Below are 24,537 nucleotides of genomic sequence, written 5' to 3' on the forward strand. Positions count from 1 at the left end.
GGGCGGGGCGCCGCAAGGGGCGGGGCGCCGCAAGGGGCGGGGCGCCGCAAGGGGCGGGGCGCCGCAAGGGGCGGGGCGCCGCAAGGGGCGGGGCGCCGCAAGGGGCGGGGCGCCGCAAGGGGCGGGGCGCCGCAAGGGGCGGGGCGCCGCAAGGGGCGGGGCGCCGCAAGGGGCGGGGCGCCGCAAGGGGCGGGGCGCCGCAAGGGGCGGGGCGCCGCAAGGGGCGGGGCGCCGCAAGGGGCGGGGCGCCGCAAGGGGCGGGGCGCCGCAAGGGGCGGGGCGCCGCAAGGGGCGGGGCGCCGCAAGGGGCGGGGCGCCGCAAGGGGCGGGGCGCCGCAAGGGGCGGGGCGCCGCAAGGGGCGGGGCGCCGCAAGGGGCGGGGCGCCGCAAGGGGCGGGGCGCCGCAAGGGGCGGGGCGCCTGACCCTGGGAGAGCAGGAGCAGAAGACCATTCAAGAGTTTGGAGCTTCGAGCTTAGTTGAGACTAGTGGGTGTTTTCTCTGGTTGTGGTGCCGTGAGAAGAGGCTAGAGCACAGGCCCGGACATGGATAACGTTCGTGGGAAGTGGCCGCAGTGGCTCTCCGGATGCCTGCGCTCAGGTGAGTCCCCTCGACTGCCTCGTGGCTTGTGGGAGCGAATGTTCAGGAGCGGAAGTCGGGCTCGCGTTTTTGGAGTGTTGCTTTTGCTAAGAGTAGCCCTCACGATACTGGAGGTTTTCCCTTGTGATGCGTCGGCAAGCTTATTTCTAGTTTTTGGATCATTTTTTTTTTAATATTTATTTATTTATTTACTTATTTGGCTGCGCCATGTCTTAGTTGCAGCACACGGGATCTTAGTTGCCTCGTGGGGGATCTTTTTGTTTCTGCACGGGAGATCTTTAGTTGCGGCTTTCCAGCTCTTAGTTGCGGCATGCAGGATCTAGTTCCCCGACCAAAGATCGAACCTAGGCCCCCTGCACTGGAAGTGCTCAGTCTTAACGACTGGACTACCTGGGAAGTCCCTAGATCATCTTTTTAAGATGTTTTAATTTTTATGTGTGCTTTATGATTTTTATAATTTGTTACAAATAAATGCAGTGCGTGGTGGGCATGTACTCAGCGTTTACTGATGCCTCTGCAGTGAAAAGCCTCAACACATAGGGTGGGCTGGCAGGAGACTGGTGCGGGGAGCCCCGTTTGGGCGGGATTGCGGGAGAGGCTCCAGAGGGGCCCCGGGGATGGCGGGGAGTCCAGAGTTGGGAAGGTTGCGGCTTGCAGGTTGCAGGTACTGAGGAAGCTCAGGGCTACTCCGGCATCAGCTCTTGCATTCTGAAGCTGGTTTTGGTCCCAAAGAGAAAACTGTTTAGGCTGTTGGTGGGGGTCCAGACTACCTGGTTCCTCCCCTCCTGGCCCTGCTGCTGCCACCCAGCTGCCCGCTGGAAGGCCTGTCCACTGTGCTCGGCCCTTCATCTCTCCCCAGCTGCTCAGGGCAGTAAAAGGGAACTGGTAAGACCCAGCGGGCTTCGTCCACCTTTCTGTCCTGCACCCGCAGCGACCAGCAGCAGCATTCCAGTGGCACCTGTTTTGTTGGCCCTGGATGGAGGAAGACGGGCAGAGCAGAGCCGCTGACCAGTGGTGAACAGGGACCCCTGGCTTCCAGCGGGGAGATTCAGTGCCCATCTGTCAGCACAGCGCAGTCAGGCTTGACTGAATGAGGAGTGGTGATTGCCTTCTCCATGTCCCAGCTCCTTCCTCTGGAAACACAGCCTCTCTGGGGGTTAATATCAGAAGAGGAGATGAACACAGTGCAGGGCTGTTCAAGGAGAGTGTGGCTGGGAGCAGGCACACTGAGTGGTATCTGCACCGTCCCCCTGGGGCTGTTAGTGGAGGGACAGACCACATGCGCGCTTGGGGCCTCAGGCCAGCCTGAGTTCAGCCCTCCGCACCTCGTGCCGGCCCAGCCCTGGCACCACTGAAGCCTGTCCGGCCCTCTGGGCACCGGCCAGGGCCTGGTCCTGGAAGCTGAGTGGTCCCACTACCCATGAACAAAGCAAGCGACAGAAGTCCCTCGGCACTGGCTCGGGCAGCGCGCAGGATTAAGGAGCTGCTTCAGGACCCCCAGGAATCTGGATTTTCTAGGCTGTCAGAGAGGTCTCTGGCCCCTCCCTGCCTCTCATCTCTGCAGGCCCCATGTGGCCTCGGGCTCCAACCGCTGACCGGCCTTCCCCAGGTCTGACACCATCTCAGCCCGGGCTGCAGAGTACAGCGCCCTCTCTCGCCCCAGCTCCTGGAGAAGCGGGTGGTGGGGGTTCCAGAGTGATCTAGGGGAAGAGAGGGAGAGGAGCATTCCCAGAAGGAAGGGGTCCTGAGCAGAAGCAAGCCACAGGCCCCCAGATGCACCCCTGAACCTGTCGGAAAAGAAAAGCCAGTGCATGTCCTGTGAGGAAGCCGTCGTCGTAGCCTCTGAACAAGAAAGCTCCCTCCGGGCACCTGGTTGTAGAAGCGACATGTGCGTGATAGGAAACTGGGACACGTGGGAACATCTGGAGAAAAAAACCTTTCGCCACCTGCGTCCTGGGGTGTGGTTGTCGGCCTCATCTGCACCATCGGAAAACAAACTCAGTATGCAATTTATGATCTGCTTTGGGGCTTAAAAACAAAACAGGCTTTCTCCGTGTTTTACAAGATCATCAATGACTGCTGTTTGTCAAGATTTCACTTTTTGAGAAAACTTTTGACAAAGCCCGTTTTCCCTATTATATAAACAGAATATGTCATAGAAAATTTGGGAAATGGGGCAAAGTAGAAAGAAATCACACTAGTTCACACCACATGGCAGAAATGTACCCTTTAGTTTTTTATATCTACAGATTTCTCCCCCGAATCTTTTTAGGATGGATCGCATCCATTATGTCTCTTGGTACCGTAACCCTTTAGTGTGTATTTCCTATATTCAACGACATTCTCTTACAAAACCACAGTGCAGGTACCAAATCCAGGTAATTGGACATTGATACAATGCTCAACAAAGCAAGCCTTCTCGTTGTGCTCGTGGCATTTTCCCTCCAACCCAGCATCCATTCTGGGATCCTAGCCTGCCTGTGGTCACTGTGTCTCCTGAGGAATCTATAGTGTGGAGCAGTTCCTCAGCCTTTCTTTTCTCCCGAGATGATTTATTACTTGCAAGGGGAAAATGGTGCCCACATGGTCAAAAAACCAGAGGACACTGACCGTGTGATCAAAATGGTCACTAGCCAGTGAAGAGCCCGTGGACACCATGTCCCTCCACGTGACGCCCAGAGGACACGTGGTTGCAGGATTCCAGCTGGAGAGGTGCGACCTGTGTCCAGTGATGCGGAAAGGGAAGGGAATGGGCAAAGCTCAGAGGGAGGCGAGAACGAGCCTGGCGTGTTCAGGGAGCGGTGACTGGTTTCACAGTTGGGGGGAGCTGGAGGAAGAGGTGACACTGGACAGGTGGGTGGAAGCTGATGGAGGTAAGGTCTGCTGCCATCCGGGCACTGGGCCACCATCAAAGGCCCAGCCCAGCTGTGAGGGTGCCAGTCTGCACCCGTGCTTCTGTCTGGGCTAAGAACCCGGGGTGGGTGCCAGAGCAGCAGACTTCCGTAGAAGGAGAATCTTGCGGAGGGACATTGTCAGGGAGCAGGGAGTCATTTCAAGGGCTCTCTGGGCTGTGGGGTTTCTGGAAGCAGGTTAGAATGAGGTGGCTGAGGAGAGACCACAGGAGTCATCTACAGGAAAGTGCCCAGAGCACGGAGAGACAACTCAGCGATGGGCTGGGGACAGGACATTCGTCGCCTAAGCCCCACGACACGTGTTTAAGGCAGACGCTGTGAAGGTTCCTCAGCCGGGATTAAACACAAGAGTACCCACTCTGCAGAGGACCCCAAGGCCACCGTTCCTGTGGGAAGCCTGCAGCCCCACGTCACGTGTGGAGCCCAGAGAACTCCCGACCTTGGGAACTGAATCCTGCCCACCGCCACGTGAGACCCCAGGGGAGACCCCAGTCGTGGCCAACACCTTGCCTGCAGCCTAGGAGAGACCCCAGCCCAGGACCGGCCAGGCTGTGCCCGGACTCGTGCAACGCAAGGAAGCCGTGAGATCATAAACGCATGATGCTTCAAGCCCTTAAGTGTGTGGTCACTGAAAACCAGCGGTGAGGGAAACCCGGAGAATGTGGCGCAGCGGCCCGACGCGCGGGAGGAAGGGGATTTCTGCGCTGCCCCCGGCTTAGGAGGGGGATCCACCTGCGGAGGACCAGCCGCTGTGAGGCTCTGGCGCCCAGGCCGGGCAGGCTCGGGGCGCCCTCCCCTCCCCCCTTTCTCCACGGGCGCTGACTTCATGCGTCCGTGCATTCGCTTATTCCGCAGTCAGCAAGGTCACCTAACCCGGCTTACTCCCCGGACCACAGGCCTGGACCTGGTGGAGGCCACGCGGCCCGGGGCGGGGGTCCGGGAGGCGTCCCAGAGGTGCGGGAAGTGAAGCCCTGCAGGGGCGGGAGCGGTCGGTGTGAAGGTGGCCGGACAGCAACCGAGGGTCTTGCATGCGAAGCTAGGAAATCCGCGCATAGCTCGCGAAGGCAGGCCCACCCCCACCCCCACCCCGCGGCCTCCAGGGCAGCTGAGTGCGGGTCCTCCGGCGCCCTAGAACGTCACCGGAAGTGCCCGAGCCGCCCGGGAGAGGGAGGCGGCGCTTCCGGCGGGCGGCGGGGGCTCCGGGTAAGTGGTGGCGGACCGGGGCTTGGGCAGGGGTTGGCAGACGATGGGCCGCGCCCGCGAGGGAAGTAGAAATATGGGCGCAAGGACGGGCCGTCCCTACGGGGCATGGGGCCCTTATCTGTCCTGGGCTCTCCCTGCGAAAGGGCTCACATCCGGGAGGAGAGCGGAAGCGAGGGGCGGCCCCGGGGACAGCCTTCCCCGCCCATTGTGACGACCAGTGTGAAGGCCCCGGGACAGCCTCAGACAGTTCCCTGAAGTGAAATCACAGTTTAATTTTAAGGCCTTTGTAAATCATCGAATTATCCACCGTCCAGTGCACTTTTTCTTCTTCCAGCGGTGTATGAAGGTGCCTGTTTCCCCTAATTGTCTGTATGCTCATAAGGTGCCACTGTTTTTAAGCCTTATTGTTTTTTTTAATATTTACTTATTTTAGGCTGCGTCGGGTCTCAGTTGTGGCTTGGGGGAACTTCCGCTGAGGCACGCGGTTCCCTCGTTGTGGCACCTGGGCTTTTCTAGTTGCGGGCGCATGGGCTCCGGAGTGCATGGCTCCGTACTTGTGGCGCTCGGGCTTAGCTGCTCCGTGGCATGTGGGATCTTAGTTCCCCGATCAGGGATGGAACCCGTGTCCCCTGCACTGGAAGGCGGTTCCTTAACAACTGGACCACCAGGGAGGTCCCAGCTACTTGTTTATTTTCTTCTGCTGGTTACCTGTCCATAACTTTAACTAGTTTTTTCGTGCTTTTTCATGTATATATAGTGGGTTTTTAGATATTGAGGATATGAATCTTTGTGTTGCAAATATCCCTCCGTTTTTTTTTTTTTCCTTTTGTTTTTGACAGTAAATATCCTTGTGTAGTTAGATCTGTCACACTTTACCTTTGGTGGCAAGCTTAGCAAAAGCGTTCCTCAATCCAGAATTGCGCCATTCAGATCGTTACTTTTTTGGTTTCATATATTTATATTCAGATCTTTTGTTATTATCAAGAAAAAATATAAATGCATAGAAATTTTTCCACACATCCGAGGACTGACTAAAGGTGCTCGTTGGTTCCTGGTGGAGCTGAGACCACAGTGGGCAGGTAACAGGTGCTGCCACATCTATCTCTGCTCCTGATCTGCTGGGGGGCGGGGGTGGGGGAGCCAGCATGGCCTAGACAGTTCCCAGAGGGTGTCCCGTGGAACACTAGTTTCTGGGATGTTTGCTTATTCAGACCTTGGTTTATAGTGAGGTGGCTCCTTCAGGGCCCTCTGGGCAGGCTCTGAGCCTCCCTTCTCTGAAGGCACTCTGACCTCACCCCCACCCTTCCTTTCTCTTTCTCCCAGGCAGGTGTCCTACTACTGGTGTTTCTGCGGCAAGCAGCAAGCAGAGCCCCAGCCTGAGTCCACAGAACGCCCCAGAGAGGCGACCCTGATGGACACGTGCACAGGTGAGGGAGGCAGGCAGACCCAGAGGGCCATCCTGGGGTCAGGGACGTGGGGACAGCTTAGGAATCGGGGCTCCCAAGTCCATCTGCCTGGCTGCTACTAACCATCACAGCTTCTAACCATCACAGCTCCCCACCTCCATGCCTGCTGTGCTCCCTCAGCCCCTCCCTCCTTTGTTCTCCTGGACACACTCTATACCCTGCTCTCTCTTTCTCTGGTCCCCCCACCTGGAGACCTCTGAGAACAAGAATTTTATTTTTTAAATTATAGTTGACTTACCGTGTTGTGTTACTTTCAAGTGTACAGCAAAGTGATTCAGTTATATGTACATGTTCTTTTTCGTGTTCTTTTCCATTATAGGTTATTACAAGATAATGAATATAGTTCCATGTGCTGTACAGTAGGATCTTGTTGTTTACCTGTTTTATATATAGCAGTGTGTAGCTGCTGATCCCAAACCCCTAATTTATGCCTCCCTCCGCTCCCTTTCCCCTTTGGTAAACATAAGTTTGTTTTCTGTGTGTCTTTCTGTTTTGTAAATAAGTTCATTTGTATCATTTTTTTTAATTTAATTTTATTTATTTATTTTTGCGGTACGCAGGCCTCTCACTGCTGTGGCCTCTCCCGTTGCGGAGCACAGGCTCCGGACGCGCAGGCTCAGCGGCCATGGCTCACGGGCCCAGCCGCTCCGCGGCATGTGGGATCTTCCCGGACCGGGGTACGAACCCATGTCCCCTGCATCGGCAGGCGGACTCTCGACCACTGCACCACCAAGGAAGCCCCATATTTTTATTTATTTTATTTTAACAATTATTTTGGCTGCATTGGGTCTTCGTTGCTGCGCGCAGGCTTTGCTCTGGTTACGGCAAGCAGGGGCTACTCTTTTTTTTTTTTTTGCGGTACGCGGGCCTCTCGCTGTTGTGGCCTCTCCCATTGCGGAGCACAGGCTCCGGACGCGCAGGCTCAGTGGCCATGGCTCACGGGCCCAGCCGCTCCGCGGCATGTGGGATCTTCCCGGACCGGGGCACGAACCCGTGTCCCCTGCATCGGCAGGTGGACTCTCAACCACTGCGTCACCAGGGAAGAGGGGCTACTCTTCGTTGCAGCGCACGGGCTTCTCATTGCAGTGGCTTCTCTTTGTTTTGGAGCACGGGCTCCAGGCACGCAGGCTTCAATAGTTGTGGCACTTGGGCTCAGTAGTTGTGGCTCGTGGGCTCTAGAGTGCAGGCTCAGTAGTTGTGGCACACGGGCTTAGTTGCTCCACGGCATGTGTGATCTTCCCAGACCAGGGGCTCGAACCCGTGTCCCCTGCATTGGCAGGCAGATTCTTAACCACTGTGCCAGCCGGGAAGCCTCTGTATCATTTTTTTAGATTCCACATATAAGTGATATTATGTGATATTTGTCTTTGTCTGACTGACTTCACTTAATATGATAATCTGTTGCTGCGTGTTGCTGCAAATGGCATTACTTCATTCTTTTTATGGCTGAGTAGTATTCCATTATATACATATGTACCATATCTATTCGTCTATTGATGGACATTTAGGTTGCTTCCGTGTCTTGGCTATTGTGAATAGTGCTGCTAGGAACACTGGGGTGCATGTATCCTTTCGAATTAGAGTTTTTTCTGGATGTATGCCCAGGAGTGGGATTGCTGGATCTTATGGTAGCTCTATTTTTAGTTTTTTAAGGAACCTCCATACTGTCCTCCATAGTGGCTGCACCAATTTACATCCCCACAAACAGTGTAGGAGGGTTCCCTTTTCTCCACACCCTCTCCAGCATTTATTATTTGCAGACTTTTTGATGATGGTCATTTTGACCAGTGTGAGGTGGTACCTCATTGTAGTTTTGATTTGCATTTCTCTAATAATTAGCAATGTTGAGCATCTTTTCATGTGCCTGTTGGCCATCTGTATGTCTTTGGAAAAATGTCTGTTAGGTCTTCTGCCCATTTTTTTGATTGAGTTGTTTTTTTGTTATTGAGTTGGATAAGCTGTTTGTATATTTTGAAAATTAAGCCCTTGTCAGTCGCAATGTTTGCGAATATTTTCTCCCATTCCATAGGTTGTCTTTTTGTTTTGTTTATGGTTTCCTTTGCTGTGCAAAAGCTTTTAAGTTTGATTAGGTCCCATTTATTTTTGCTTTTATTTCTTTTGCTTTTGGAGACTGACCTAAGAAAACATTGCTACAATTTATGTCAGAGAAGGTTTTGCCTATGTTCTGTTCTAGGAGTTTTATGGTGTCCTGTCTTATGTTTAAGTCTTTAAGCCATTTTGAGTTTATTTTTGTGTGTAGTGTGAGGGAGTGTTCTAACTTCATTGACTTCCATGTGGCTCTCCAGCTTTCTCAGCACCACTTGGCTGAAGGGACTGTCTTTTCACCATTGTATTCTTGCCTCCTTTGTCTAAGATTAATTGACCATAGGTGTGTGTGTTTATTTCTGGGCTCTCTGTTCTGTTCCATTGATCCATATGTCTGTTTTTGTGCAAATACCATGCTGGGTTTTTGTGGGGGTTTTTTGAATTTTATGTATTTTTTGATACAGCAGGTTATTAGTTATCCATTTTATACACATCAGTGTATACATGTCAATTCCAATCTCCCAATTCATCCCACAACCTTCCCCGCACCCCCACCACCGCTTTCCCCCCTTGGGTCCATACGTTTGTTCTCTACATCTGTGTCTCTATTTCTGCCCTGCAAACCGGTTCATCTGTACCATTTTTCTAGGTTCCACATACATGCGTTAATATACGATATTTGTTTTTCTCTTTCTGACTTACTTCACTCTGTATGACAGTCTCTAGATCCATCCACATCTCTACAAATGACCCAATTTCGCTCCTTTTTATGGCTGAGTAATATTCCATTGTATATATGGGCCACATCTTCTTTATCCATTTGTCTGTCGATGGGCACTTAGGTTGCTTCCATGACCTGGCTATTATAAGTAGTGCTGCAGTGAACATTGGGGTGCATGTGTCTTTTTGAATTATGGTTTTCTCAGGGTATATGCCCAGTAGTGGGACTGCTGGGTCATATGGTAGTTCTATTTTTAGTTTTTAAGGAACCTCCATACTGTTCTCCATAGTGGCTATATCAATTTATATTCCCACCAACAGTGCAAGAGCGTTCCCTTTTCTCCACACCCTCTCCAGCATTTATTGTTTCTAGATTTTTTGATGATGGCCATTCTGACTGGTGTGAGGGGATACCTCATTGTAGTTTTGATTTGCATTTCTCTAATAATTAGTGATGTTGAGCAGCTTTTCATGTGCTTCTTGGCCATCTGTATGTCTTCTTTAGAGAAATGTCTATTTAGGTTTTCTGCCCATTTTTGGATTGGGTTGTTTGTTTTTTTAATATTGAGCTGCATGAGCCGTTTATGTATTTTGGAGATTAATCCTTTGTCCGTTGATTCATTTGCAAATATTTTGAGAGTTGTCTTTTCGTCTTGTTTGTAGTTTCCTTTGCTTTGCAAAATCTTTTAAGTTTCATTAGGTCCCATCTGTTTATCTTTGTTTTTATTTCCATTACTCTAGGAGGTGGATCGAAAAAGATCTTGCTGTGATTTATGTCAAAGAGTGTTCTTCCTGTGTCTTCCTCTAAGAGTTTTATAGCGTCTGGTCTTACGTTTAGGTCTCTAATCCATTTTTAGTTTATTTTCGTGTAGGGTGTTAGGGAGTGTTCTGATTTCATTATTTTACATGTAACTGTCCAGTTTTCCCAGCACCATTTATTGAAGAGGCTTTTTCTCCATTGTATATCCTTGCCTCCTTTGTCATAGATTAGTTGACCATAGGTGCGTGGGTTTATCTCTGGGCTTTCTATCCTGTTCCATTGATCTATGTTTCTGTTTCTGTGCCAGTACCATATTGTCCCTTGATTATTGTAGATTTGTAGTAGAGTCTGATTCCTCCAGCTTCGATTTTTTCCCTCAAGACTGCTTTGGCTATTCGGGGTCTTTTGTGTCTCCATACAAATTTTAGGATTTTTTGTTCTGGTTCTGTAAAAAATGCCATTGGTGATTTGATAGGGATTGCATTCCATCTGTAGATTGCATTGGGTAGTATAGTCATTTTCACAGTATTGATTCTTCCAATCCAAGAACATGGTATATCTATCTCTCCATCTGTTTGTATCATCTTTAATTTCTTTCATCAGTGTCTTATAGTTTTCTGCATACAGGTCTTTTGTCTCCCTAGGTAGGTACCGTGCTATTCTGATTACTGTAGCTTTGTAGTATTGTCTGAAGTCAGGGAGGGTTATGCCTCCAGCTTGGAGGAACAAGAGTATTAATTCTTGGCTTTGTCTCACCAGGGCCCAGCAGTGTCAACTGGCCTAGGCTCAGGGTTGGTGACCAGGAAGTGTGTGGTGGATGACAATCTGGCTGGCCTCCCGCCCACTGGCCACCTCCCTCTCGGGCTCCAGGCCCCTCTGTTCTGAAGATTTCAGGCCACATTTGGGGGAGGGCTCATATTCAGTTGCCTGTTGTTGCTGTTGTTGAATTGTCACATGACCTGTGCTAACAGCCAGGCCATCTTCCCTTGGCAAAGACACATGCCATTTCAAGCTTTTCCCCATCATACTCTACCCTAAGGTTCTGGTTCAGCAGTGGGAGCCTGGGGAGAACATGACCGTGGCTCCCCAAACACACCTGGAACTGCTCTCCCAGGAAGTCACAGAACCCCCGTGTCGGGTGGTTCAGCCACCGTGTCCCTGCACCTCATCCCTCAGGGTGTGAGTTGGGGATGACCCAGAGGTGCAGCCATGGAGCCACCCTTCAGGCCCAGTACTTCCAGGCCACTGTCTCCCTCCCTTGTCTGACCCTACTCCTGACCAGATCTGGCCCAGACAGCACTCTTCAGTCTCACAATTTGGGGCTAGATTTTAGCAAGTGCCACCATACACAGTGTGTGGAGGAAAAAACAGGTTACCAAAAACATCCCATTCAGAAAAGGAATAAAGAGAAAGCACCCTGTCTGGGTTGCTGGCCTGAGCATATAGTATGAGATGTACGGCCTGAAGGGAGGTGAGGCTGAGGGCTGGGCCCCAGTGTCAGAGTGGTGACCAGCATCTGTGCCAGGGGACTGAGCTTCTTGGTTAGGACGTCTGGCAGCCCAGGTTCTGCCTTCTGGGCACACTCCTGGGCACGTGGGCTGGAGGTGCCTCTGTTGGGGGCGGCCTCCCTGGCTTTTCCCCACTAGGTGCCAGGAGTGCCCCTTGCCCACTGTGACACCGGAAGTGTTTTCAAACATGGCCACACGTGCCTGCTCTGCTGCCAACCACTTCTCTCTGCATTCCAGGCCACGAGGCTGTACCAGGGTGTCACCAGAGCCTGGGGGTCTGTCTCCCCCAACTCGTGAGACCAGGCAGACTGAGGTTAGAGGCTTGGGCCTTTTCTGGAGTCACAGGGAAGCCTGCTGATTAGCTCTCTCCCAGTCCCTTGTCCATTCCTGCGACCACAGGTGTTAGAAGTCGGGGAGGAGAGCTGGGCAGGAGGAGGACGGGCGGGATAATGGGTTTCTGCTGCCCAGTGGCGTCTTACTGTTCCCTATCATCACGTGGCTCTCCCGTGCCATCCATGTGTCGTCAGCAGAGTTCTAAGTTGTGCATCTCTCCCCCTTTTCCAACTTTCCTAGCACAGGCACCGAGTGGCGGCCCGGCTTCCTGCTACGCTGCTTTGGTGGCTGAGCAAGGGGCTCAGAGCCCAGGGCTGATGCTACGACAGGCAACCTTAGAAGAAGGGGGGCGCCGTGGACAGGCTGTGCCAGGACTGTTACGGGGGCCTCCCCGGACACTGCGGTTTCCAGACCCTTGTGGGAATGAGGAAGCTAGAGAGAGGCCCAAAGGTTCCCCTCGGGGACCAGTTGTTTATGAGGAAACTGGAGGGCAGAATGGCCATGAGGACAGTGTGTCCGGGTCAGAGGTCACCCTGAATGCAGCCTCCACAGCCGATAGGAGAGGCCACTGGAAAGGACGGCCTTACCGATGCAGCACCTGCGACAGGAGCTTCAAATGCTATTCAGATGTGGTGAAACACCAGAGCATTCACTCTGGGGAGAAACCCTACGAGTGCAGCGACTGTGGGAAGGCCTTCATCCACAGCTCCCACGTCGTCAGGCACCAGCGCATTCACAACGGGGAGAGGCCTTACGTTTGTAAGGAGTGTGGGAAGGCCTTCAGCCAGAGCTTCAACCTCATCAGACACCAGAGAATCCACACGGGAGAGAAGCCCTACGAATGTGCTGAGTGTGGCAGGTCCTTCAGTCAGAGGTCAGATGCCATTAAGCACCAGAGAATTCACACTGGCGAGCGGCTGTATGAGTGCAGCGAGTGCGGGAAAACCTTCATCCATAGCTCAAACGTCGTCCGACACCAGAGAATTCACCACGGAGAGAATCCTTACGAATGCAAAGAGTGTGGGAAAGCCTTCAGCCAGAGCTCCAACCTCATTCAGCACCAGCGGGTCCACACTGGGGAGAAGCCCTACGCCTGCCAGGAGTGTGGGCGCGCCTTCAGCCGCAGCTCCTTCCTCAGTGAGCACCGGCGCATCCACACCGGGGAGAAGCCCTACGAGTGCGGCGAGTGTGGCCGCGCCTTCAGGGCCCTGTCGGGCTTCTTCCGGCACCAGAGGATCCACACTGGGGAGAAGCCTTTCCACTGTGCCAGGTGTGGCAGGGCCTTCCGCCTGAGCTTTCATCTTATCCAGCACCAGCGAGTTCACGGCACGGAGTGAGCCTGTTGGGGGGTGAACATGGAGTGGAAAATTGAGTAAAGAAGATTGGAGTGTGGGTACAACACCCTTCACTTTTTGCCCACTCCCCCAGCTTTGTGTACTTTGCCCCACAGGAAGAGGATAAAACTGTCTTGCTGGTCTCCAAGCCTGCCCGTGGAGGCCTGCAGTTTGTCTGCCGCCGCCTTGCCAGGAGCACTGGAAAGGAAAGAGGAGCCTTGGGGAAGGAGACGTGATGGCAACGTGTGCCTCGGAAGTTAATTTATTTCATTTTCACAGCACTGGGTTTTTTCCTGAAGTATAATTTACATATAGTGGAACACATAAATCTTAAGTGTTTGGTTTTATGAGTTTCAACAGTACAATGTGCTTTGACCTTTACAACCACCACACTCTGAAGATGTAGACTATTTCCATCACCCCAGAAAGTCTCCTTATGCCCCTTCAAGTCAGCCCCTCATCCTGAGAGGCAACCAGTGATCTCGTTTCTGTCACTATAGTTTTGCTTGTTCTAGAACGTTATATAAATAGTGATATAATTTATACTCTTTTATGTCTTTTTCCCTTTGCTTAATGTTTTTTGAGGTTTATCCATGTATCAGTAGGTTTTGGGGGTTCTTTCGTGTTTTTTTTCAGTTTCATAGCTCTTTTGAGAAGTCAAGAATCACTTTCTACCCTGTATCAAAGCTATATGCTTATGTCTGTGTCTTTTATCAAAGTATGAGCCCCTGTAGCTAAAATTATTTTAGCACAGCCCCGGATACAGGATGTGCACTCCACAAAAAAATAAGTACATGAAATATGCAGGGGAGTTTATGAAAGACAGGCATAGAGGAGAGACCATAGGCTTGGCCGGAAGGAGGAGGTACTGATTCACTTGTTTTCATGCCATTTCGGAGTATACAGAACTCTTCTCAGGCTTAGGAAGGTAGTATAAGATAAAACAAGTTTAAGATGTTTGTGCTTCCAACAGACATTTCCTAAGCACTTAGCTGTCCAGGCTCTACGCCACTGTTGTAGGAAACACAAAGCCACTGTGCTAGCTGCATTCAAGGACTGTAGGTAAAAGTCCAATAACAGAAGTATACGGAGGGAACTAGTGACACAGGAGGGCAGGAAACAAGACTGGGGCAAGGGGAAAACGGGGGTGAACACCCAGGGGAGGGGATTCCTGAGCAGATGGATTAAATGTGTACAAAGCAAAGGTAAGGGCACACTAGCGGACTGTGAAGAGCATGAGAAGTGTGCTTACCCATAGGACCTTCCAGTTCGTAGCTGGGAGATCAGACAAAAAGTGTATGTAGAACAGTAGTCTAGGTGAGCTCACTGCTCATGATCTGATATTTCATATCACAGTACGGTAGTGTTACAGATACCTACAAATGCTATTTGCCAGATAGGAAGCGACAGGTGTCTTTGTTGGGGATGATACTCTGTACATGTCATAAAACGGCTGTAACAAATTGAGTGAGGTCATGTTATTGAAAGTTTACTGTAATGACTAAGACAAATCTGAGCAGTCACCTGGCCACAAGTCCTGGGGGTCCAGCTGCAGGACCCAAATCCGTCCTAGTCAAGCTGTGGTTTGGTGCCACTTTGTGGGAACTGTCTGCTCTAGTTAACTACTGACTGAATTATTTGGGTCCTGTAGCTGGCTGGGACTTCCAAAACAGTAGCTCAGTTCTAGGGCTCTTGTTGGCACCTTGTTTCATTTATGGTGTGAGCTTAGGCTACAGGGTTGCGCAGCCTGTAGGGGCAGAGTTGCCCACAGAGTGCATTCAGGCACCACAGCTATTGGGCCAAGGTAATGTGGAAAGCTAAGCCTGGAGCTCCCATGCTAAGCCAGGGCCCAGGTTTGTGCCTCGCAGGTAGCTCTTTGGAGGAAAATTTTTCCTACTTAGACCCTGTAGTGTCCCTGCTCATGAGATCAAAGCAGTGAGCTTACAGAAATCACCAAGTACACAGGAAGGTGAGTCTCATTGACTGGGGGTCTACAAAGTCAACAAAGAACAGATATAAAACCACAAAAACTGCAGATACTGAAATTGCCAGATAATGCAGGCAAGAGAGTAGTTACACATGAAGTGTTTGAAAAACCAGACACCTTCCTGCGAAAATCTGGACAAGACAAGGATGCCCGCTGTCACCATTTCTGTTCAACATAGACAGTACTGGAAGTCCTCGCCACAGCAGTCAGACAAGAAAAAGAAATAAAAGATCCAGATTACAAGGGAAGAGATAAAATTGTCATTATATGCAGATGACATGATACTGTATATAGAAAGCCCTAAAGGGTCCACACAAAAACTACTAGAACTCATAAATTCAGCAGGGTAGCAGAATACAATATCAACATACAGGAACCTGTTGCTTTACACTAACAATGACATATTGGAAAGGGAAAGTAAAAAAAAAAAAAAAATCCCTTTTAAGATCGCATCAAAAAAATAAACAAAAATACTTAGGAACACACCTGACCAAGGAGGTGAAAGACTCATATGCTGAGAACTATGGAACATTGATAAAGGAAACTGAAGATGATTTAAAATGGAAAGACAGGCTGTTGGATTGGAAAAATTAATGTTATTAAAATGGCCAGACTACCCAAAGCAATCTACAGATTCAATGTGATCCCCATCAAATTACCCGTGACGTTTTTCACAGAACTAGAATAAGTAATCCTAAAATTTATACGGAACCATGAACGACCAGAATTGCCAAAGCAGTCCTGAGGAAAAAGAACAAAACAGGAGGCATAACCCTCCCAGACTTCAGACAATACTACAAAGCTACAGTAATCAAACAACATGGTATTGGCACAAAAACAGACATACGGATCACCAGAATAGAGAGCCCAGGAATAAACCCACACACTTACCATCAGTTAATCTTTGACAAGGGAGGCAGAAATATGCAATGTAGAAAAGACAGTCTCTTCAGCAAGTGGTGTTGGGAAAGTTGGACGGCTGCATGCAAATCAATGACGTTAGAACACTCCCTCACACTATACACAAAAATAAACTCAAAATGGCTTAAAGACATATAAGACATGACAACATAAAACTCCTAGAAGAAAACACAGGCAAAACATTCTGACATAAATCATAGCAACGTTTTCTTAGGTCTCCCAAAGCAAAAGAAATAAAAGCAAAAATAAACAAATGGGACCTAATCAAATGTAAAAGCTTGAAAGGGCAGCAAAGGAAACCATAAACAAAACAAAAAGACAACCTATGGAATGGGAGAAAATATTTGCAAATGTTGTGACTGACAAGGGCTTAATTTCCAAAATATACAAACAGCTCATCCAACTCAATTAACAGAAAAAATAAACAACTCAATCAAAAAATGGGCAGAAGACCTCAACAGACATTTCTCCAAAGACGACACACAAATGGTCAACAGGCACATGAAAAGATGCTCAACGTCGCTAATTATATTAGAGAAATGCAAATCAAAACTACAATGAGGTAATAATACCTCACACTGGTCAGAATGACCATCATCAAAAAGTCTACAAATAATAAATACTGAAGAGGGTGTGGAGAAAAGGGAACCCTCCTACACTGTTGGTGGGCCTATAAATTGGCTTCCATACTGTGGAAAACAGTGTGGAAGTTCCTTTAAAAACTAAAAATAGAGTTACCATATGATCCAGAAATCCCACTCCTGGGCATATATCTGGAGAAAACTAATTCCAAAGGATACATGCATCCCAATGTTCATAACAGCACTATTCACAATAGCTAAGACATCGAAGCAACCTAAATGTCCATCAGCAGGTGAATGGATAAAGAAGATGTGGTATTAGGTTGGCCAAAAAGTTCATTCAGGTTCTTCCATACATCCAAATAAACTTTTTGGCCAAACGAATATATATATCTACGTGTATATATGCACACATACACAATGGAATATTACTCAGCCATAAAAGAGAATGAGATAATGTCATTTGCAGCAACATGGGTGAACCTAGAGATTATCATACTAAGTGAAGTAAGTTAGGAAGAGAAAGCCAAATACCATATGATATCACTTACATGTGGAATCTAAAAAAATAATAATAATACAAATGAACTTATTTACAAAACAGAAATAGACTCACAGACATAGAAAACAAACTTATGGTTACCGAAGTTGGGGAGTTAAATTAGGAGTTTGGGATTAACACACACACCACTATATATAAAATAAACAACAAGGTCCTACTGTGTAGCAGAGGGAACTGTATTCAATATCTTGTAATAAACTCTAATGAAAGATAATATGAAAAAATATATATGTGTGTGTATATATATATATATATATATAATGTAAATCACTTTGCTATACACCAGAAATAAACACAGCATTGTAAATCAACAATACTTCAATTTTAAAAAAAAGAATAAAAAAAGACAGACACAGTGACAAGAAAGCAGTAAGAGACTACCACTCATGAAAAGGCAGGCTTTTAAAGTAGAACTTTTAGAAATGAAATTATAATCACTGAAATAGAATTCAATGGGTAGGTTAAGTAGCAGATTAGACACAGCTGAAGAAAGCATTAGTGTAGTGGAAGAAACATGCAGGGAGGCCCAGAATACCACAGGGACGAGGAGATGGGAAACATGAAGGAAGTGTTCAAAGATCTGTAGAAGATAATAAGGTCTGACGTAGATGTGACAAGAATCCCAGGAGGAGAGAGTGAAGGAGAGGAGATACAGCAAAACCCTACACTGACCCCCGTGAGTATGCAGATCCTCTCCCACGGGCCATCCAGGCAGAGAAACAACAGCCAACCCCATCTGGTGAAGATGAGTGTCTGCATCCCGTTTTAACCTCAACCAGTCTCCCCGTAAAATCAGGCCAATGAAACAATCAATTAAAGGAGAGATTGTTGAAATTGTTATCTATGTCCTGGAAGTTCCAGCCATTCTCAAGACCCAGAATCAATATCTTCAGTGTTTAAGCCAGAGTGGACAACTGCCAACAAGTCGTGCCAACGTACAGCTGAGAATGGAGGGCCTGACTGCTTGGATGGACTTCCGCAACTTCTGGTGGCCCCTGTGCCACAATCACAGTACTGTGACTCTGCAGTTTACACCCCACTCACGGTGTTCCAGCAAGGCGTCTCTGTATTTAATGAAAAACATAAATTCACAGATGCAGGAAGTATAATGATATGCAACAGCACAAATAAAAAGAAATCCACACCTGGACACAACACAATGAGAACACAGACCAGCAAGACGAAGACCTTGAGGAGCCAGAGAAAGACGCCATCACCAGCAATCACAGTCACGCCATCACCACCATCACAGTCACACCATCACCATCATCACAGTCACACTATCACACTGCTCAAGGCAACAGTAAGAGACAGAAGACAGTGGATTCGTGTCTTCAGTGTGTTGAGAGAAAATACCTGTCCATCTAGAACTGCACGCCCAGCAAAATTATTTTTTATAGATAAGGCATTTATAAATAAGTAAATTAATATATAAAAGTTATATTAATATATAAAATATTATATATGATTATATATAATATATATTGTATATAATTATATAATATAATATAATATAAAAGATATTAATATATAAAAGTAAAGTAAAATATAAATAAGTAAAATCTGAGGCAGTTCTTCATTAAGCAGTTTTCACTGAAAGGACTTCTAAAATTTGTACTACAAAAAGAAAATTATTTCAGGGCTTCCCTGGTGGCACAGTGGTTGAGAGTCCGCCTGTCGATGCAGGGGACACGGGTTCGTGCCCCAGTCCGGGAAGATCCCACATGCCACAGAGCAGCTGGGCCCATGGCCACTGAGCCTGTGTGTCCAGAGCCTGTGTTCCACAACAGGAGAGGCCACAACAGTGAGAGACCCGCATACCACAAAAAAAAAAAAGAAGAAGAAAAAGAAAATGATTTCAGAATGACAGCCTTTGATACAAGATGGAATTGGAGCAAAGAAGAAGATCGATGTGAGTGTAAACCCACACTGTGTGTGAGGACGTCCACTGGGCCCTGCACGGGTGCAGAAGGGACTTTCTAAGATCCTCCTTTGTTGGGAAGGGCTGTAACACACTTTAATTTTAGATTTTAAATATGCATAGCATACTTTAAGCTTAATTACTAAATATAAACGGTGTATATGTTTCCAGTCCAAAAGAAAAAAATGCAATAATTTAAAATGAACAAAAACTTACTATATCAACTAAAAAATAAATAGGAAAAGAAAAATCTGAAAAAAACTAATCAGAGTAAGATGGTAGAAATCACCCAAATAGGTTCCTAATCACGGTAAACCTAACTAGATGCAATGTCCAGTTAAAACAGTAAGGTTGGCAGGAGGAGCCTGTAACTAAGAACCACAGTACCTATGAAGATAAAGTAGGCAGAGGCAGGAGTCCACCAAGGGGCCAAGGGGCCTCCGGAGGTGAGACGCCCGCCAATTTAAGTTCTGGGAAGGCTCCGTGACTGGAGACGGCGGGTCTGCAGGGTCCTCACCAGAGAACAGGAACCATCTCAGAGAAACACCAAAGTCCTGCCATAAAGACCAACCTCAGTGGCAACCGCATTCAGCTGCTCCAGAGGCAGCAAGGCTCCCCTGGGTTCAGAACGCCCCCACCCCATCCCCATGGATGGAAGGCCAGCACCAGACAGCTGAGGAGGTTCTCGATGCGCATGCGAGGTCAAACCAGAAAAGGAGCTTTTTACAAACTCAGAGGAAACAGAGATAGTGCAAGAAACGTAGAAAAGGTGAGCGAGATGGTAGGTAGTAACTTCAACGAGATCAAGAAGGAACTGTGTCCACTAAAAGAGAACAGAATAGGGGACTTACTTGGTGGTCCAGTGGTTAGGACTCCACGCTTCCACCGCAGGTGGCACAGGTTCAATTCCTGGTCGAGGAACTAAGATTCCGCATGCTGTGCACTGCAGGAAAAAAAAAAGAGAGAACAGAGTAGTATTTTAAAAGGAACAATTCAAAATAAGGAAACAAATCTTAAAAACATGTGATAAGCAAAATTAAAAACATATTAGGGGGGACTTCCCCGGTGGTCCAGTGGTAAAGAATCTGCCTTCTAATGCAGGGGACGCGGGTTCGATCCCTGGTCGGGGAACTAAGATCCCACATGCTGCGAGGCAACTAAGCCTACACGCCACAACTACTGAGCTCACGCGCCTCAACTAGAGCCCATGTGCCACAAGCTACAGAGCCCACACACCCTGCAGCCTGTGCACCACAACCAGAGAAGAAAAAACCCACACGCCACAACTAGAGAGAAACCCGTGCGCCACAACGAAGAGCCCGCATGCCACAACCAAGACCCGACACAGCCAAAAATACAACTTAAATAAATAAATAAATCTAAAACACACACACACACACACACACACACACACACACACAAATTAGGGAACTTCCCTAGTGGCGCAGTGGTTAAGTCTCTGTGCTCCCAATGCAGGGGGCCCGGGTTCGGTCCCTGGTCAGGGAACGAGATCCCACATGCATGCTGCAACTAAGGAGCCCTCGAGCTGCAACTAAGATCGGGTGCAACCAAATAAAAATAAATATTTTTTTAAAAAAATCAGTAAAACGGTTGAGAGGTAAAGTTGAGAAAATCTTTTTAAAAGAATAAAAAGGAGGTGGATGATAAGACAGAAAGATTAAGACTAACAGGCGTTCTAGGGGGAAGAAAAGGAAACAAAATGGTGAGAATGAAATTATCAGAGAAATAATCTTAACTTTACCCCAGAACTAAGAGACATGAATCACCAGAGCGAAAGCCCCTCCCAGTCCCTCCACAAACAACAAAGGAACATGATGCGGAGTCTCGACATGGAGAACACACGAGGATCAGTGACGCAGACCTCAGAGGCGGCAGGCCAGACGGCAGATCCCACGGAGCACTGGGCATCAGATCCCGGGGAACTTCCCAACAGCACGTCCCAAGTTGGAAGACAACGGAACAATGCTTTGAAAGTTACAACTGAAAATAATTTGCAACCTGTAAGTTTACACGTATGGAGTCGTGAGTCCAGTGTGACAGTCGGATGACAGTATTTTCAGACATGCAAACTGAAATTTTTTCACTGCTGTTCATGAAACTTTTTTTTTCAGGAGGCCACAAAAAGAAGATCCCCTAACACACTAGGAGCTGGGAGACAGGGGTGGGTGGGGTCCAGTAAACAGGGAGTCCACTGCAGACAGTGGCGAGGGCCCAGAGAGCCCCAGGGAATAACAAGGATCTGCAGACTTGGGACCACTTAGTTTTCTACACTCCACGCTGTAGCCACGCTTACTTACTTTTCCTTCCACACGAAACATGCCCGCCCCTAAGGCACCCGGAAGTCCCATCCAAAGGCTGTTCTCTGGTGAGTTTCACCTGGTCTGGGTGTAGATGAGATGCCTCTTGAGCCAGAGACGTATAAACTACAAAGAAAAATTATCTGCCCCCCCAACCTAGAATTTGAAAGAAGACACCTCCCAGCCCCTGCCCACCTCCAGCTCCAGGAGCCTGCAGGCAGACCACAGGCCTGGCTGCGGCAGGGGTGTCCCTCCCACCCCACATCAGTGGCACTCCCATCCATCGTCAGCCACGCCCATATGTCCCTGGCCACTGAGTGCCACACACCCACCCGAGATCTTTCCCTGTGACTCCGAAACCAGCCCCTGAGGGCCTGTGCACCGCACCAGGTGGCCTGAGGGCACAGACACCCCAGCTCCTGCTGGCCTGGAACTCAGGACAGCCCCACGTGCTGCCAGCTGCTCTCTCGGGGACACGTGGACTCCGCCCACCCACCAGGGAGAGACAGGCTCAATGAGCACTCAGGGCCCCGCCGTCCCGTCTGTTGAGGTAACAGGTGCAGCGTGTCTCGGGGTCCCTGCCCGGTGCTGGGGCAGAGTTTGGGAGTGGGGAGGCATAGGCCTCTATGGGACAGTCGGGCCCTCCCCAAGTCACAGCCTGGGACCAGGCACGCTGCCACACCAGCTCCCAGCCAGGCCAGGGGACACCTGATGGGGGAGGGGACACTTGAAAGCACCCGGCCGGGCATCAGCCACCTTCTGTGTGATGACACTACTTTGTACAAAATTCCCCAATCCGCTTTAATGGTGAAAAAAAATAAGTTCCGACGAGGCACAGAGACGCTCATTTAGAATTCAAAGTCTCGCCTGCCATGTCGAGAGCCCAGGCGAACTTCTCCCTCTGTGTCTTGTTGTAGATCTTCTCCACAGGCACCCCAAACCTCTTACACCTGCCAAGAGGAGACCGGGGTTCTTGGGAGGAGCGGGACAGAGGTCAGGACACCAGGCGACCCAACCTGCTCCTCCTGGGCACAGCACCCACAGCACGGCCACCAGCCCAGGGCAGCAGGGAGGAGGCCGTGTCCCCCAGTGCAGCCCAGCTGTCCTCCGAGCGGGGTGCTCAGGGGACGCTTACAGGGCACACAGGCGACCCAGTCACCCCACCCCCAGTGGGCAGGCTGGGCTCTCTGTGGCTGGTATGCGGCTTGGGGTCCCACCCCAGCCTTCCACTGCCCCAGAGCTCTCGGGCAGAGAGGACCAGTGACCCAGGACTCAGCATTAAACACACCAGCCAGTCGGGTCCCACCACAGGAAGGACCTGTGCTGACCACAGGGCCCAGGGGACTGAACTGGGGCCACTCAGGGGTCCAGTCCCCTCCTCGAGGCCACGAGTGGGCACGGTGGCCTGGGCCCACGCACCAGGCGACACTGATCCGGGGGTCCAGGCAGTTGAGCTTGGACGTGCCCAGGGCCACCTGCTTGCTCTCCTCCTCGTCTGTGGCCTGCGTGCTCAGCCTCCCGAGCTGCTCCTGCCTCTCCAGCAGCCATCCCCTCTTCTCCAGGAAGCTGGAGAGAAGGAGGGGCACAAGCCCCCGTGCTGGTACCCCCCAGCCCCACTCAGGCCAGGCGAGCCCAGTGACGGGGGAGCCCCCGGAGGCTGGAACCCCCTGGGCACGAAGCAGGCACCATCCACCCAGACCTGACCTCACAGGAAGCGCCCGAATCGGATACAAAAGCCTTTCCACACCTGTGAAAGATGCTCAGTCCTGACCCCTACTGCCTTAGAGAAAAGCGGATTCATCAAGGCAGGACCCTCCTTTCACCCTCCACACGCCCTTCCCGAGACGCCAGACAGGGCACCCTGCAGAGGACACGGGATAGGCACAGCCACGACATCCACGTGCACGTGAACTTCGACCCCAGTCCTTGTTCCGGGAACTCCGGCTCCGAACCCACCTGGACACGTGTGGAAGGACCGCGGGTGGAGGAAACGCCGCTCTCAGAGGCTGAGCGGCCCCAACAGACACTACAGCGGAGCGTGTGAGGCCGGGTCTCTCCCCAGGCTGTGCACAAGGGTGGGCCGCAGCCACAGGCACGGCTCTGCAGTAGCCACCAGGGCACCAACCGAACACCAGGGTGCCAGCGGCAAACGGCAGGCGGCTGCTGGTGCCACCAAGAGCGGAGGGGCGGGGGGCGCACGCGAGTCCTCCCGGAAGACACAGGAGGCTTCCCTTCCCAGCAGCTGCCTCTGAACACGAATGCCCTTCGGTCTAATGGCCGGACTTTCTCACACACTCACCCCACGACTAAGAAGCACCTGCCTGCACCTGAGGAATCTTTCATGCTTTCACAGCCACAGCAGCCGCGAATAAAAGGGGGCACCCCGCTAGAAACCAGGAAGATGAGGGAAACCACAGACGACCGTGTCCTGGTGGGGCAGACCAGCTCGCGGGAGACATGCCACCAGTGCTGACGCGACGGGGAACACAGGCAAAGCGATTACTCAGCAATTTTAAAACTTCCCACAAAGAACAGCCCAAGCCCAGAGGCGTTCACTGGTGAATTCTACCAAATGGTTAAAGAAGAATTAACTCCAACTCTTCACAAACTTTCACAAAACAGAAGAGGAGAGACCGCTTCCCATGTCCCTCCGAGACCAGCGTCACCCTGACACTGAACCAAAGACGTCACTGGAAAGCCACACACCATTATCCAGTGTAAATACAGAAGCAAAAGTCCTCGTCACGACAACAGCGAGCCTAATCCAGGATGCATAAAAGAGATTCTGCACCACGAGCGAACAGGATTTATCCCTGGGATGCAAGAACGTGACACCCGAAATCCAACTAGTGCAACACTGCATCGTCTCAACAGATACAGAAAAATCATCGGACAAAATCCAGCACCTTCCAGGAAAACAACAAACCTCGACAAAAGCAACAGAAGGGCACGTCCTCACCTTGATAAAAGCACCTAAGAAAACCCACAGCTGACGTCCTCCTCAGCAGTCGAGCTCGGCCCGTCAGGTGGCAACAAGATGAGGGGTCCACACACACCACCTGTCCTCAACCTGCGCTGGAGGTTCCAGCCAGAGCACCAGGCAGACGAAGAAGTAAAAGGCGTCTGGGCTGGAAAGGAAGACGCAAACTGTCTGCTTGAGGACGACGTGATCTCAAACCCGAAGGGATCCGCCAAGAAACTGCTAAGGCTAACAGGCGAGTTCAGTGGGGTGCAGGGCGTGAGGCCAGCCCACACGCATCAACTCTACTTCTGTGTGGTCTGCAGAGGACGAGTCAACACAGCAGGCCCGACCAACCCTGGAGAGAAAGGCCTGCCTACGAGGCTGGATGTCGGGAGGGCGCCCGCC

At 50.2% G+C, this 24,537-nt stretch overlaps 2 protein-coding genes across 11 annotated transcripts in view; one reads left to right on the top strand and one right to left on the bottom strand.

Moving 5' to 3' along the window:
- Positions 1-417: 417 nt before the first annotated feature.
- Positions 418-15,312, top strand: ZNF696 (zinc finger protein 696). Of its 10 annotated transcripts, XM_060287269.1 has the most exons (4): positions 4,724-5,059; positions 5,680-5,792; positions 6,037-6,140; positions 11,778-15,312. In XM_060287269.1, the coding sequence occupies exons 3-4, from the start codon at positions 6,125-6,127 to the stop codon at positions 12,881-12,883; spliced, it is 1,122 nt and encodes a 373-aa protein (XP_060143252.1). In that variant the 5' UTR covers positions 4,724-5,059; positions 5,680-5,792; positions 6,037-6,124; the 3' UTR covers positions 12,884-15,312. The 10 variants fall into 10 exon arrangements, with proteins under 10 accessions (XP_030732073.2, XP_060143250.1, XP_030732079.1 ...); XM_030876213.2 differs by lacking the exons at positions 4,724-5,059; positions 5,680-5,792 and adding an exon at positions 418-598; XM_060287267.1 differs by lacking the exons at positions 4,724-5,059; positions 5,680-5,792 and adding an exon at positions 418-598 and having other exon boundaries at positions 11,787-15,312.
- The window catches only part of TOP1MT (DNA topoisomerase I mitochondrial), a 36,444-nt gene continuing 18,641 nt past the window's right edge, over positions 6,735-24,537 (bottom strand). Inside the window, 7 exon segments of the mRNA XM_060287279.1 lie at positions 6,735-12,885; positions 15,759-15,846; positions 19,704-19,795; positions 20,735-20,871; positions 21,171-21,254; positions 22,038-22,120; positions 22,590-22,736. Of these exon segments, the coding sequence (XP_060143262.1) occupies positions 15,765-15,846; positions 19,704-19,795; positions 20,735-20,871; positions 21,171-21,254; positions 22,038-22,120; positions 22,590-22,736 (625 nt within the window). The 3' untranslated portion in view covers positions 6,735-12,885; positions 15,759-15,764.

Source organism: Globicephala melas, chromosome 17 (assembly GCF_963455315.2).
Source record: "Globicephala melas chromosome 17, mGloMel1.2, whole genome shotgun sequence".
Classification (NCBI taxonomy): domain Eukaryota; kingdom Metazoa; phylum Chordata; class Mammalia; order Artiodactyla; family Delphinidae; genus Globicephala; species Globicephala melas.